The sequence below is a fragment of the Platalea leucorodia genome, assembly GCF_965183815.1.
Source record: "Platalea leucorodia genome assembly, chromosome: 5".
NCBI lineage: Eukaryota > Metazoa > Chordata > Aves > Pelecaniformes > Threskiornithidae > Platalea > Platalea leucorodia.
In genome coordinates this window covers 2156656-2169419 of record NC_138827.1, presented here as the reverse complement: position 1 = coordinate 2169419, position 12764 = coordinate 2156656, and the positions used below count along the sequence as shown (strand labels likewise).

The window sequence follows — 12764 nt, the reverse complement described above, 5'->3', positions numbered from 1 at the left end:
TTGGAGCTCGTGGTGGCGAGAAGGACCTGGCCCACGCCGTCCTTTGCCGTAAATCCTGCAGCCCAGGAAGGAGCAGTGCTACTAAATCCCCTCGGAAAAGGAGGTGGCAGCTGAGGAGGGGAGAGAGGGGACCAAATCCTGCGAGAGCGGTTGTCGTCTGAAGTTGCCATGTCCTGCGATGTTCGCTCTAATGTTGGTGTTGCTGTGGGTTGGGGTGGTTTGTCTCTGTTATAGGCAGTTGCATCAGACGAGCGCGCTGTCCGTGGCGGTGATGGAGGGCTCTTACCGGGACACGCTGGAGTGTACGGAAGAGGACATCACGGACAAGGTAAGGGCAGTGCTGTCTGCGCTATCCCGGAGCACGTAGCGGCTTGCAGTGCTCCGGGATCTCCAGGCAGGAGTTAGGCTGGAGCGTCTCTCACCGCGCAGCTGGCACGGGGCGGATCAGCGCAGGTGGGACGCGCGCGGCCCCCGGCACGGAGGGGATGGAGAAGGAGAGCGGAGCTGCAGAGGCCCTGTGTTGAGTCAGGAGGTGGCACCGGTGCCTTCTCCCGGGGTGGAGGTGTCCTGCCCCGCTTGCGGCGAGGGCGGCTTCCCTCCGGCTCGCCGGCGCGAGGGGGTGGCTGTTCGCAGGCTGCATTTTCACTTCTGCTTCACCTAATAAGATGTTCTCAAATTCTGCTTTTCTGAGATGAGCAAAGTCACCTGATGCAAAACAAGGCTTTCCTTTCCTTGGCACGCTCTTGCTGCCGCTGCTCGTGCCGTGAGCGTGTAAAGCTGATTTTGTGCTGGTCCTGTTGGGTTTTACTGAGGTGTGAGGAGAAAAGGATTATAGGACAAGATGGGAGCGGGGCAGGAGCACAAGAAAGCTTTTGTTTGAGCACCCCTAGCTAAAAACGGCTAAGGGAAAGCAGGGAAGTTAAAGATGGGTGAGTTGTGGCTTGTGGAAGCATTTGCTGCAGTCCTGAAACTCCTTGAAAATGGCTTTTTAATTCTGGACTCCCACACAGCTGCATGGAGCAGCACGTGAAAGAGAAATACGTGTGTGTGGCTGCGCTCTGCTGTAATGATAACGCATAGAAGGCCTTTAAAAAAAAGTTTTAAAAATCAATGTTTTTCCAAGTCTGAAAGGTGAATAAAACACGGATGTTCCTGAAGGCATCTGGCTTGGGAAACCATGTATGCACTTCTGGGAAAAGCCTTGCGTCTCTGCATATTTCTCTTTTCAATACACTTGCCTGTCGCTTGCCCTTCTCCCCGGAGCGATGGTTCGGCTTTCGCAGACGTGCTCCTGGTTGCCTCTCTTTCATGATTCTTCTTCTATGGGTACAAATGGGATTTGGGGGACCACGAAGTCTGTCCTGCTGCGGTTCCCCAGCCACCCACGCTCCTGCTTGGGTGGGAAGTAGAGGGGCACTCCCGGCCCCCTTTGCTCTTCAAAGCAAAGATCTGGGGATCCAGCTGGGGTCTTTCCCTCCAGACCTCCATGTAGGATATCATCGTCAAGGGTACGAAGAAAGGAAAGAGTGAAGCGTTTGGCCCCGTATTGGTACATGGGAGACATCAAAGACTGAAAAACCAGGGTGTAAAAGGATGTTTTAAAAGGATGCTTTAAATCAAGGCATGGCTACCTGATTCCAGGGGCAACCATCCATTTTTAAGTAGCTATTAGGAAAAATTTCTTCATGGAAAGGGCTGTCAGGGCCCTGGCCCAGGCTGCCCAGGGCAGGGGCTGAGTCCCCATCCCTGGGGGGATTTAAAAGCCGGGGAGATGTGGTGCTGAGGGACATGGGTTAGTGGTGGCCTTGGCAGTGCTGGGTTAACGGTTGGACTCGATGATCTTAAGGGTCTTTTCCAACCTAAACGATTCTGTGATTCTATGAAACCCCAGTGATGACTCCAGCAGCTCAGCTGCCTTGTGCGGTGAGGAGGGGGACGCAGGTAATGCCGGGAGCTGCGTCGGGGTGACCGGCTCTGAATCAGTACGACAAACCCAAGGCAGCCCCAGAGCGAGCGGGGAGCACCTGCACAATGTACTGGAGCTACTGGGAGCTGCTCCGGCACTTGGTGCCGCTTTGCCAGCGGGTTTAAGCACGGGCGGCTGATTTTCCCCTCTCCCGTCACATAGGTGGTCTTTCTGGAGAAGCGGGTGACGGAGCTGGAGAAGGACACGGCTGCTAACGGCGAGCAGCACAGCCGCCTCAAGCAGGAAAACCTGCAGCTCGTGCACAGGTAAGGGAGGCCGGCTTGTGCCGTGGCCAAAACGCAGCTTAGCATCGCCTGCGGTGCCTTTTCCGTTCCCCTTCCCTGTACGGCAGCACCCCGTGCCCTCCCCGCGGGCCGGCCGCCTGCCCGCACGCAGGCAGGAGCCGCTCAGGAGCTGCCGGAGTGCGCGGGGAAAGGAAGCAGCAGGAGAGGAGGGAGACGGACGGAAAATAGCAGGAAAGCTTCACAGCTCTGCCCTTGCCGATCCGATCCTGCCCTGGCAGAGGGTGAAATCCAGCCGGGGTTCAGGCTGCCTTCTCCGCACGAGGGCCGTGTGCGGGATCGCCGCGTCCCGCACGCGTCTCCGGCAAATTCCCAGGAGCGCAGGGAACGGCGCAGCTCAGCCAGGACAAACGACAAATATCTCCTTTGCAACGTTCTGCTCAGATGCGTGTAACTATAACAGTGCTTTTTAGATCTTTTTTTATTATTATCTTATTTTTATGTGCTTCCCCGCCCCACGTGTCCCTCCTGAAAGGTCTCTGTGGAGCTCTGGGGGCTGGCTCAGAGGACTGCAGGGGCATCATGCTTCTTGGAAAGCTTCCCATTCAGGGAGGCTATATACTTCACACTTGCTCTGTATGGACTTTTTCTGGCCCTTATTTCGCCCGTTAGGCCTGGTGGAAGGTAGCAGGGTCCCTGCTACGCAGCTCTACCCTCCCCACAGCCGGCCTTGATCCTGTTGCTTTTGGATCCTGGCTGGGGTGTAGCCTTTTGGATCCCATTTGATATAATCGCTGTCTTTACTAATCTGGCAGGCTTCTCCCTTCCAGCAGCATATTTACCCTTGGCAGATAAACCCGGCAGCAGTTTATCTATAGGGCTGTAAGACTGTTAAGTAACAATCGTGTCAGGAAACCGAGGGATTCAAACTAAGGTTTCTCTAAGCCCTGATAAACTTTGCAGCGAGGGAAATGTTTTCACTTTAGCGGCTTGGCCCAGAAGCGTCAGTCTGCTTTTAATCAAGTGAAGCCTAGACTCAGCGCTGGTTGAAGAAGAGGTGCGTCTGGCAAAAGCCTTCCCCGCCTGCCTGTGCGAAGGGATAGCAGAAGCTCCAGCACTCCAGCTTCCTAGCAAACCTCGGCTCTCGCCGCGGGGTGATGTACGGCGGCGCAGGGGTGCGGGCAGGTAGGCGTGCTGGCAAACGCCTCCGCCCCGTCCGAGCAAACGCGGCCGCTGCCTGTGCCGTCGCGGTCTCGGGACCGCCTGGAAATCGCTGTTGTGCTGGCAGGCAGAGAAGGTTGACCTGCAGATCCTGTATTTTTTGTTGGGGACAGGAAAGAGTGAAAAGGAGGAGGATTGGGGCTGTTGTCGTCTTTTCTCTGGGCAACGAGACTGCTTCAGGGCAGAGTAAAGGAGCCCAAAATGCTAGAAACGGCGGAAGGATTTCTCTGCCATGGCCACTAGAGGTGAAACCACAACCCTGGGATTTATAGTTAGGTTCAATGATCTTAAAGGTCTTTTCCAGCCTAAATGATTCTACGATTGTGTGAGATTCTGGGTGATGCCGTGACTGTGACCCACAGGCCGTGGGTTATAAAATAACTACTGTGTTTTCACCCTCACCTCACCATCTTCTTGGCCTCCCCCTTAAAAAGGGTTTTGATGCAGCCTGGAGGCTTAAAAAACTAGACAGAGGTAATACCAGCGTGGTATTCTTTTATTTGGCTGTCATGTTGGTCAGCAGTAGTGTCCTCAGGGATTTCATGGACCGTCTTGCTTTCCCACTGCATCTGCTGGGACGAACTGAAGCCCTCGTACGCCTGCTGCTTGAGATGGCACTAGGTGTAATTTCCCTGAAAGCTCGCTCTATTTTACAGTCTGCTTCTCCCAGCTCTCCTGTACGGTGGGAGAGAGGCTGGGAAGAGAGTCCGATCCCTCCCTTGGGATGGCAGCATGCCGGGGGTGAGCCATCGGGAACGATTAATCAGTTAATCCTCTCTCTCTCCTCTCCGCAGAGCGAACGCTCTCGAGGAACAGCTGAAGGAGCAGGAGCTGCGAGCTGACCAGACACTCCTGGAGGAGATCAAGAAGCAGAGGGAGCTGCTGAGCAAAATGGAGAGGGAGAAGAGCATTGAGATTGAGAACCTGCAGGCCAGGTGGGGCTGGGGCAGGGCTGGGTGGTGGCGGGTCCCCTGGACCCACACGTACGCGCTGGGAGAGGTGTACAGGCTGCCGCTGCGCAACTGCAGCCTTTGGGGAGACAAAGTGCGGTAGGCAGTGAGTTGAACTTGGTTAAAGAGAGCAGCCCTGCCGAGAAGGACTTGGGGGTGCTGGGGGATGGAAAGCTGGCCACGGGCCGGCAATGTGCTCTGGCAGCCCAGCAAGCCAAGCGTCTCCTGGGCTGCATCCCCCGCAGCGTGGGCAGCGGGGCGAGGGAGGGGATTCTGCCCCCTGCCCCCTCTGGGGAGACCCCCTGGAGCCCCGCGTCCAGCTCGGGGGTCCTCAGCACGGGAAGGACATGGAGCTGTGGGAGCGGGGCCAGGGGAGGCCACCGAAATGCTCCGAGGGTGGCCCAGCTCTGCTGTGAGGGCAGGCTGAGAGCTGGGGGGGTTCAGCCTGGGGAGGAGGGGGCTGCGGGGAGACCTCACTGCGGCCTTGCCGTGCTTAAAGGGGGCCGACAAGAAAGGGGGGGACAGGCTTTTTAGCAGGGCCTGTAGCGACAGGACACAGGGGGAGGGTTTGAAAGTGAAAGAGGGGAGATTCAGCCTGGATAGAAGGAAGAAATTGTTTACGCTGAGGGTGGTGAGGCACTGGCAGGGGTTGCCCAGAGCGGTGGGAGATGCCCCATCCCTGGCAACCTTCAAGGCCAGGCTGGCCGGGGCTCTGAGCACCCTGATCTGGGTGAAGCTGTCCCTGCCCCTGGCAGGGGGATGGACGGGATGGGCTGGGAAGGGCCCTGCCAGCCCAGAGCGCTCTGTGAGTCTGTGATATGCAAGGTGTAACTAAAGTCATTATAAACCCTGAGTTTTGGCTACTTCTCCTACCTTCGTTCCAAAATCAAGCCCCTCCATGAACCTAGTCTCAGACTCTTTATTCATATTTCCCTGATGCAGTTTAAATGCCCCACAGCGTGTGAACGAAGAGGTTTGGTACTGCTTGTTCCCATGAATGACCCGTGGAAGTACCTTTGATGCTCAGATGGTTTCCGCCTTCATGGAAACAGGCAAATACCTGGGAAGGAAGAGTTGTCCAACGGGCAGTGTCCGGGACAGGGTGCTTCATGCCGCCTATTGCCTCCCAAAGGAAAAAGTGGTGTGGGAGAGGTTTCCTTTATTTGACGGGGTTTTTTCGCTGCTTTTCCAGAATGTGTTTTGCCGTTGTTCAGCCCTTGCGGTAAATGAAAGACGAAGGCAGTGGGGTTTTTTACTGGGTTCGTAGTAGGACCGTTTCTATGACAAATGGATGTCACCGTACCTGGAGAATGCAAAGCTGAAGCCCTGTCTGAACCCCTCCTCTGCCCAGGCGACGTGTCTGCTTTTTGGTGCCTAGTGCTGAGGCTTGCCCACAGCCTGCTGAAGCCCTGGGCCTAAAGAATAGCATTGGACCTGATTGAGAAGGGCATGGCACTGGAGAGCGGACTTGCCAGAAGTCGTGTGGATGCCCCGCTTTTTTCCCTGGGAGTAGAAGTAGTGGAAGCCTCAGGGTTTGCTTTGAAAAGACAAATCCCTGCTGGCTTGCCTTCAGCAGGTCCTGGTTTAATATTCCTAGGGATGTTTCAACCAAGACTCCTACGCTTGGGATGCTTGGGTGAGTTTCTTACACATCTCTCTGCTGTTGCAGGCTGCAGCAACTGGATGATGAGAACAGCGAGCTGAGATCCTGCGTCCCTTGTTTAAAAGCCAACATTGAAAGACTAGAGGAGGTGAGGACCGTCTGTGCTGGGGGTGGCGCCGTGTTTCTGGGTTCCCACCTGCTGCCTCCCATGCCTGCAGCTGAAATTCTCATTTCCACGAAGGGCCTACGTGAGGTCTGTTTAACGTAACGAGCAATTCAGCTGCTTCTGCATCCCAGTCCCTGCAGGCCTTGCCTTGGACCAGAGCTATCCCGTACCTCTATCCACGCAGGTTCCCAGTCTTTGGCTTGGAAGCTGGGATTAACCAACCCGTAATAAATTAACAAACCCGTAATAAATCTCTGACGGCGCAGGCTGCGTGAAGCCCCGGCGGGCAGCGGTGGCAGCCCTGTCCTGCCTGGTTAGGAGAGGACTCGTGCCCTCTTGTGGAAGCTTGTCCCCATCCCTGCAGCCCGCAGCGGGACAGTCCGCTGCAAGGGAGGAAGAGGAGCAGGGCTTGCTTCATCTCCGCGTCCTTCCCCGGGGCAGATAACGCCCTCGTTGGGATTTGCAAGTTGAGTCTTCAAAGCGTAGCGTTATCTCCCAGATCCTCTCCCCTCTCGCCCCGCTCAGGATTCAAGGCCGTGCAGCTGCGGCCGGGGCCGGAGGCTTGCCGAGGCGCCGCAGGCTCCGTGGGATGGACAAGATCCTCATTTTTGGAGAGAATGTGGGTTACAGATGTAACATCTGGTTACAAAGGCTGCGTTTTTTGTTTCTGTTCAAGCTTGTGATTAAAATTTAAGTGAAATCAAACCTCTCTGCCCAGCTGAAGGCCCTCAAGCATTTCATCGCCTCGCAGTCTGAGCCTGCGGGAGAGCGCTGCGGCTCCGTCTCTACCCGACGTGGCCACGATGAAGTGGTCTTCGTCTGCCCAGACCTTGCAAGCCCGGTGCATTTAGGCTGGGGGTAGGAAAAGCACTGTGGCTCTGAGGATAAACTTCCTACCTGGGTGTGTTTCAGCCACACGAAGTTGGTTTTGATCCTTAATCTCTCTGCAGAGCAGGGCTGCTTTTCTCCACAGTTAATGGGATTAAGAAGGAGGGAGAGGTGCAATTGCTGCCGCTCCCTGCCGAGGGGAGAAGCCCTGCTGATGAACTGCTGTCTGGTCCAGTGTCTGAAATCAGGATTTTGTTGTCAGCGTTGCATTTTCTGCTGGTGTGGTGCTTTTGGTGCTCTGCTCCATGGACCGGGACACCCCGGACCCAGCAGCTGGAGCTCCCCCTCGGAGCTGCTCCTCACCTCTTTGTGGCATGGGCCATCCAACGCCGGCGTTGGCTGGGGTCTTGTGGCATTTTTGGCTTTCTGAAAGCCAAAACCTTCCTTACGGGGAGAGCCAGGCTGGAAGCTGTGAGCCTGGGGATGGGGTGAATGGGTGCTAAGCAAAGGGTGCGGCCGTACCGGGAAATGTCCCGTGCAGGGCTCTTGTTGTCACCAAGTGACAAGCTTTACCTGCCATCTCAAACGTTCAGCCGAGGCTTTGAGTGTAGGATGGGCACAAGGCGGGAGAGCTGGGCTGAGGTTTTACCTCCCGGCTCAAACTGGTCATAATCCTTCTTGGGTCAGTCCTCAATTCAATTCTTTCATGTCTGAAACCAAGAATGAGCATCCCTAGAGTGGCTTAAGATCTTGGCTTCATGGCTTTTCTGAAATCAGACCTAAGGAGCCTTATGATTTAATGTCTCTTCTTGGCCTGTAGCCCCTGTGCCGGCCCCAGTCCCGCCCAAGCCGTGTCCCACGCCAGCATGGCGCTGCCCAGAAAGCCGCACAATTGCGGATATTTGCCTGTGTGCGTTTATTCTTGAGTCATCTCTTATTACCTCTCCCTTCGCAGTGCTAGTTTGGTGCGCGGCTCTTCTTGCTGCTGCCAAAGCATTCGGGCTCTGAAGCCCTCAGAGAGCAAACGAAATCCCAGCAGGCAGAGCATCCGAATGCGTCAGCGAGGAGAGCCTTCCCCGCGGTGCTCGGCGTGCGCCGTGTCCTTGAGCGAGTGGGAAGAGCCCTGGCAGCGCCGAATGAAGACGGGCCCTGTGACTGCTGCCGTTCATGTCGTTACAGGAGAAGCAGAAGCTGCTGGATGAGATCGAAGACCTCACTGTGCAGCTCACGGAGGAGCAGGAGAAAAAGAGGAAGATGGGGGACAAGCTGAGTCAGGAGAGGCACCAGTTTCAGAAGGAGAAGGAGTCGACGCAGGAGGTAAGGAGTCGGAGCTGCCTGCCACAACCCTGTCCTGCTGCTCCCCCAAATTAGGGCTGTGTGGGGAAGCTGGCCTTGGCAGCCTCTCCAAAAATAGGTATAACTGGAGCGTTTGGTCCCGCCTGGGCAGAGAAAGGTAGTACAGCAGCTTAACTGTATAACATCTGCCGCTTTTGCCTGCATTCAAATTCAGCCGAGCGTGTCTGCATCTGCAAACGCAGTGGGCTGTGCTGCCCTGGCCCGTTCCTGCGGGGCCAGTTTCTCTTCTGCATCGAAGGGGTGATGGCAGAAGCACGGTGACAGCAGCACGTGGAGCCGGCAGGCGTTGGCGGGGGGGAGGAGAGTGCTGCGAGGCTGCTTGGGTCAGAGCTGCCAGCTCCTCTGTGCTTGGGGGCAGAAACGCAGCCCCCCCGGCCCCTTGCAGGTGCCTGCGTGGTTGGTAATTCCAGCTGGAGGCTCACGCAGGGCTTGCCGTTATGGTAGAAAAAGAGCTTTGGGCCTCAAAGTGGAAATTATTGTCGTTTTGGCAATGGTAAGAGCACTCGGGTGAGACGGGGATTCACAGCGCTGTGGCGGGAGGGAGCTGCTCGAGCAGTGCCCACGGTGCCGGGGCAGATCTGCTGCTGCAGACCCGGAGCCAGCATCTTTGGTGCTCCAGCAAAGTCCTTCCAGGGCTGCTCTCATGTATTTAAGTAGCTCCCCCTCTCCTGTTCGTTAGAGGCATGGGGGAAGCCATGTGCACCCCCAGCAAGGGTCTGTTAATCCTGCAATCCAAATGGGAGAGCCCATCTGTCACGCCGGCCGTGACCAGTGCGAGCTGTTGGACTCGCAGGGGATGCGGCACTCAGTCGTCCCCTTCCCTTGTGCTGCAGCTCATCGAGGACCTCAGGAAGCAGCTCGAGCACTTGCAACTCTTCAAACTGGAAGCTGAGCAGCGAAGGGGCAGGAGCAGCAGCATGGGGCTCCAGGAGTACAACAGCAGGACGCGGGAGACGGAGCTGGAGCAAGAGATCAAGCAGCTCAAGCAGGTATGCGGGGCTGGGCGGGGAGGGAAGCGTCTTGGCTGCTCCGTCTGCAAAAGGGGACGCCGATTCCCTGGCACTGTGAGCTGCTGGTTAGGACGAAAGCCCCTGCCTTCCCTGGCCGGTTCTGCTCTGGGGGCACCGTGTGCTTCAGCACCGTCTGCTCTTTGTCTGTTGTGAACAGGATAACAGGAACCTGAAGGAGCAGAACGATGAACTGAACGGGCAGATCATTAACTTGAGCATCCAGGGAGCCAAGAACCTCTTCTCAGCCTCCTTCTCCGAATCCCTGGCAGCAGAGATCAGCTCGGTCTCCAGAGACGAGGTACGTGCCCCGGGGTGCTGCTTACCTCAAACCGCATCTGTCCGGGGTGGCTGGTGCACCTCCGCTCCTCTCAGCCAGCCGAGGGCCTGGGAGGAGCTGATGTGGCCCTGGCTGTGGTACAGCTCACTCCCAAAATTCACTTGAAAGCTGCTGCGAGCAAAGAAATACCCACACGAATATTTGAAGCGCTTGCAGGACTTGCTGGCCCTCCTTCCCGGGAACAGGGGAAGCTGCTCCCTTCCAGTTTGCTGATACTGGGAGCTCCGCTTTGCCTGCCCTGGGACTGCCTTCCTCTTCCTGGGACGGACCAGCGAGCATGGGGTGTGTCCGTCTGTCTGTAGCCATCTTAAAACAGATCTTTTTTAAGATCTTGGCTTCTCTGGCACGTGCTCTCCCTGCTCCATGGCTGTACCCCAAATACTGGTGTGTGAGCCTGTGTAAGTGTCAGAATTAGCTTTCAGATCCTTAGAAGCATAATGGGAAAACACACGTTTGGGGGGGTGAAGGGAGATGCAATGCTCCCTGCTTTTTCCAAGGTCCCATCTGGCTGAGAAACTGAGGAAGGACGGGAGTGAGCAGGGCCAGCAGCTGAGGGCATCGCCTCATTTTGGGCCAGAGCCTGCTCAAGGAGGGAGAAAGGCTGGGGCAGCCTTTAGGGCAGAAGGCTGGGGAGGAGCGGCTGGGGGAGCTGGGGGGGCTCAGCCTGGAGAAGAGGAGGCTGAGGGGAGCCCTCCTCGCTCTCTGCAACGGCCTGAAAGGAGGCTGGAGCCGGGGGGGTCGGTCTCTGCTCCCCAGGAACAAGCGATGGGACGAGAGGGAACGGCCTCAAGCTGCGCCAGGGCAGGGTTGGGTTGGGTATTGGGAAAAACTTCTTCCCCCAAAGGGCTGCCAGGGCCTGGCCCAGGCTGCCCAGGGCAGGGGCTGAGTCCCCATCCCTGGGGGGATTTAAAAGCCGGGGAGATGTGGTGCTGAGGGACATGGGTTAGTGGTGGGCTTGGCAGTGCTGGGTTAACGGTTGGACTCAATGATCTTAAGGGTCTTTTCCAACCTTAACAATTCTGTGATTCTATGACATATTCCTCTAGCAGTTGGGCATCTGGGCGCCAGGCGCAGCCTGTCCTGCCTGCGCTCCCCACCCAGGGCTCTGGCTTCTGTGGCCGAGCACCCACTTGCATGGTTTGGAGATCCGGGGATCTTGTGCATGGCCAGGAACAACCCAAGCCAGAGCGAAGGAGGGAGGGAACCTCCGTGGGTGCACGGAGCCACGAGAAGCCCCGCTTTTGTCCCCGGGCAGCGGCAGGCGGTGACGGCTCACTCCCTTTCTCCCTCCTTTGCAGCTCATGGAAGCAATTCAGAAGCAAGAGGAGATCAACTTCCGCCTGCAGGATTACATCGACAGGATCATCGTGGCCATCATGGAGACGAATCCCTCCATCCTGGAAGTGAAGTAAGGGCGGCCGGGAGCCGCCGGCTGTGCGCTCGTCAATGGCTGTGCATTTGGTGCTCTGAGAGGGTGAAGAGGGACCCAAAACGTCTTTGCTTTTGATGAAGGCACAAGGAAGCATCGCGTCAGATCGGTGGGTGAATTAGCCAGCGGACCAGGGAAAAAGAAAACCAGCAGCAAGGCTTTGTTGTCTGACTCCGTTATTTTGAAACCCTTCTGGTTTTGAGGGGTGAAAGGGAACCTGGAGAAGAAACACAGGCAACGGACAGCTGGAGGACGGACCTGTGTCGGCCCCGCCACCCGTGAGGCTGGGAACTGTCCCGACAGCGGCGTCAGACCCTCTGGCGCGCGGGGTGCAAACAGGAGCTGGAAGGAGCGGGTTTCTCTGAACTGCGGGATAACGGGACGGGGAAGGAAGCGCCGGAGCTGACGTTTTCCCTTGCTGCCCTGTCCAGCCCAAGTATCTGCTTTGCCAAAGTGTCCCCGACACGCTCACTCACTGGGGCAGATCTGGGAAAGAGGGAAATGTGTCCCGGACTTGTAGAGGTGTTTTGGTTTTGGTTTTTTTTTTTTTCTTTTTTTAATTAACTTAATGCAAATGTCCTCATTCAGCTGGCGCAGTTAATCCTTGCCCTGCCGCTTCTGCTCGGGAAGGGGTTGCGTGCAGAGAGCTAGCTGGCTCCTCTCTCGCTCGCCGGTGGCAGAAAGAGGCAGTGAGCGGCTGTTGTCGGGACAGGGCGTAAGCGCACTTTGTCACCTGCCTCCTTATTTATTTTTGCTGTCTGTGGCTCACTACCGTCGGCACGCCTCGGCGTTCGCGCCTCCGCTGCCCTCCTCCCCGCTCCCGGCTCTTCTGCCGGCCGCGGCGGGGTCTGCGGGCGTCTGTCGAGCTGGGCCGGCTCTGGGAGGAGAGGTCCCCTCGGCCCCCAGCTGCAGACACACGGGTGCTGTCTGTCCAGCCTGCAGGGACTGGGGGAAAGGCTGCGACTCTTCAACTTGCACTGGAGGCTGGTCCTGGCCGCCTCTCCCCAGCCTGGCTTGGCTCGCCTGGCCCGGCACGGGGGCACGCAGTGGCCGAGGGCAGGTCTGGACCCGCCGTGGGAGCCCCAGCGGAGAGGGCTGCGCTCTCCGCCTTGTCCCCCCTGGCCTGGGGACAGCGGCCTGTGCCATTCCCACCCGGAGCAGGGCTCTGCTGGTGATAGCTGCAGTCCTGGAGGGAGAGCCCGCTCCGGCCGCCTTGCCCCGCTGTTCCCCCGTGCTGCGGCAGGGGACGGAGCCGCTGCTCTCATTTCTCAGCCCCTGGCATCAGCCTGGGCCGCAATCTCTATGCCGTTGGGGAGAGGAGACCAGAGAACACAACAGCAGCTCCCTGGGAAACAAAAGCCATGTTTACATCAGACAGCTTTTGGCTTGCTGGCACAAGCGGCCGTGGCGTGACCCCGGGGAGCAGCCACTTTCCCCGACCTGCTCCGCTCCGGCTCCCGGGAGGAGACAGCCAGCGGACTCCCAAGGATCCGGCTTCGTTTAGCCCGTCAGGCCCCAAAAAGCAGTTCTTTTTTCCTGCTTGTCAGGTTTTAGAAATGCCAGAGCGGCCTGAAAGCAGAAGCCACAGCGCTCCCTTGGCCGCCGGTGCAGGGGTGCCTGCTCCTCCCCAAACTGCTTCCACGCACGCCGGGGCGG

At 57.4% G+C, this 12764-nt stretch overlaps 1 protein-coding gene across 1 annotated transcript in view; it reads left to right on the top strand.

Moving 5' to 3' along the window:
• RAB11FIP3 (RAB11 family interacting protein 3) overlaps window positions 1-11839 on the top strand; it is a gene marked incomplete at its 5' end in the record, with an annotated part of 82447 nt that extends 70608 nt beyond the window's left edge. The window contains 8 exons of the mRNA XM_082312638.1: window positions 235-328; window positions 2129-2232; window positions 4224-4364; window positions 6049-6130; window positions 8156-8293; window positions 9166-9321; window positions 9500-9640; window positions 10978-11839. Of these exons, the coding sequence (XP_082168764.1) occupies window positions 235-328; window positions 2129-2232; window positions 4224-4364; window positions 6049-6130; window positions 8156-8293; window positions 9166-9321; window positions 9500-9640; window positions 10978-11091 (970 nt within the window). The 3' untranslated portion in view covers window positions 11092-11839. The remainder of the gene's footprint in view (window positions 1-234; window positions 329-2128; window positions 2233-4223; window positions 4365-6048; window positions 6131-8155; window positions 8294-9165; window positions 9322-9499; window positions 9641-10977) is intronic.
• Window positions 11840-12764: the final 925 nt, after the last annotated feature.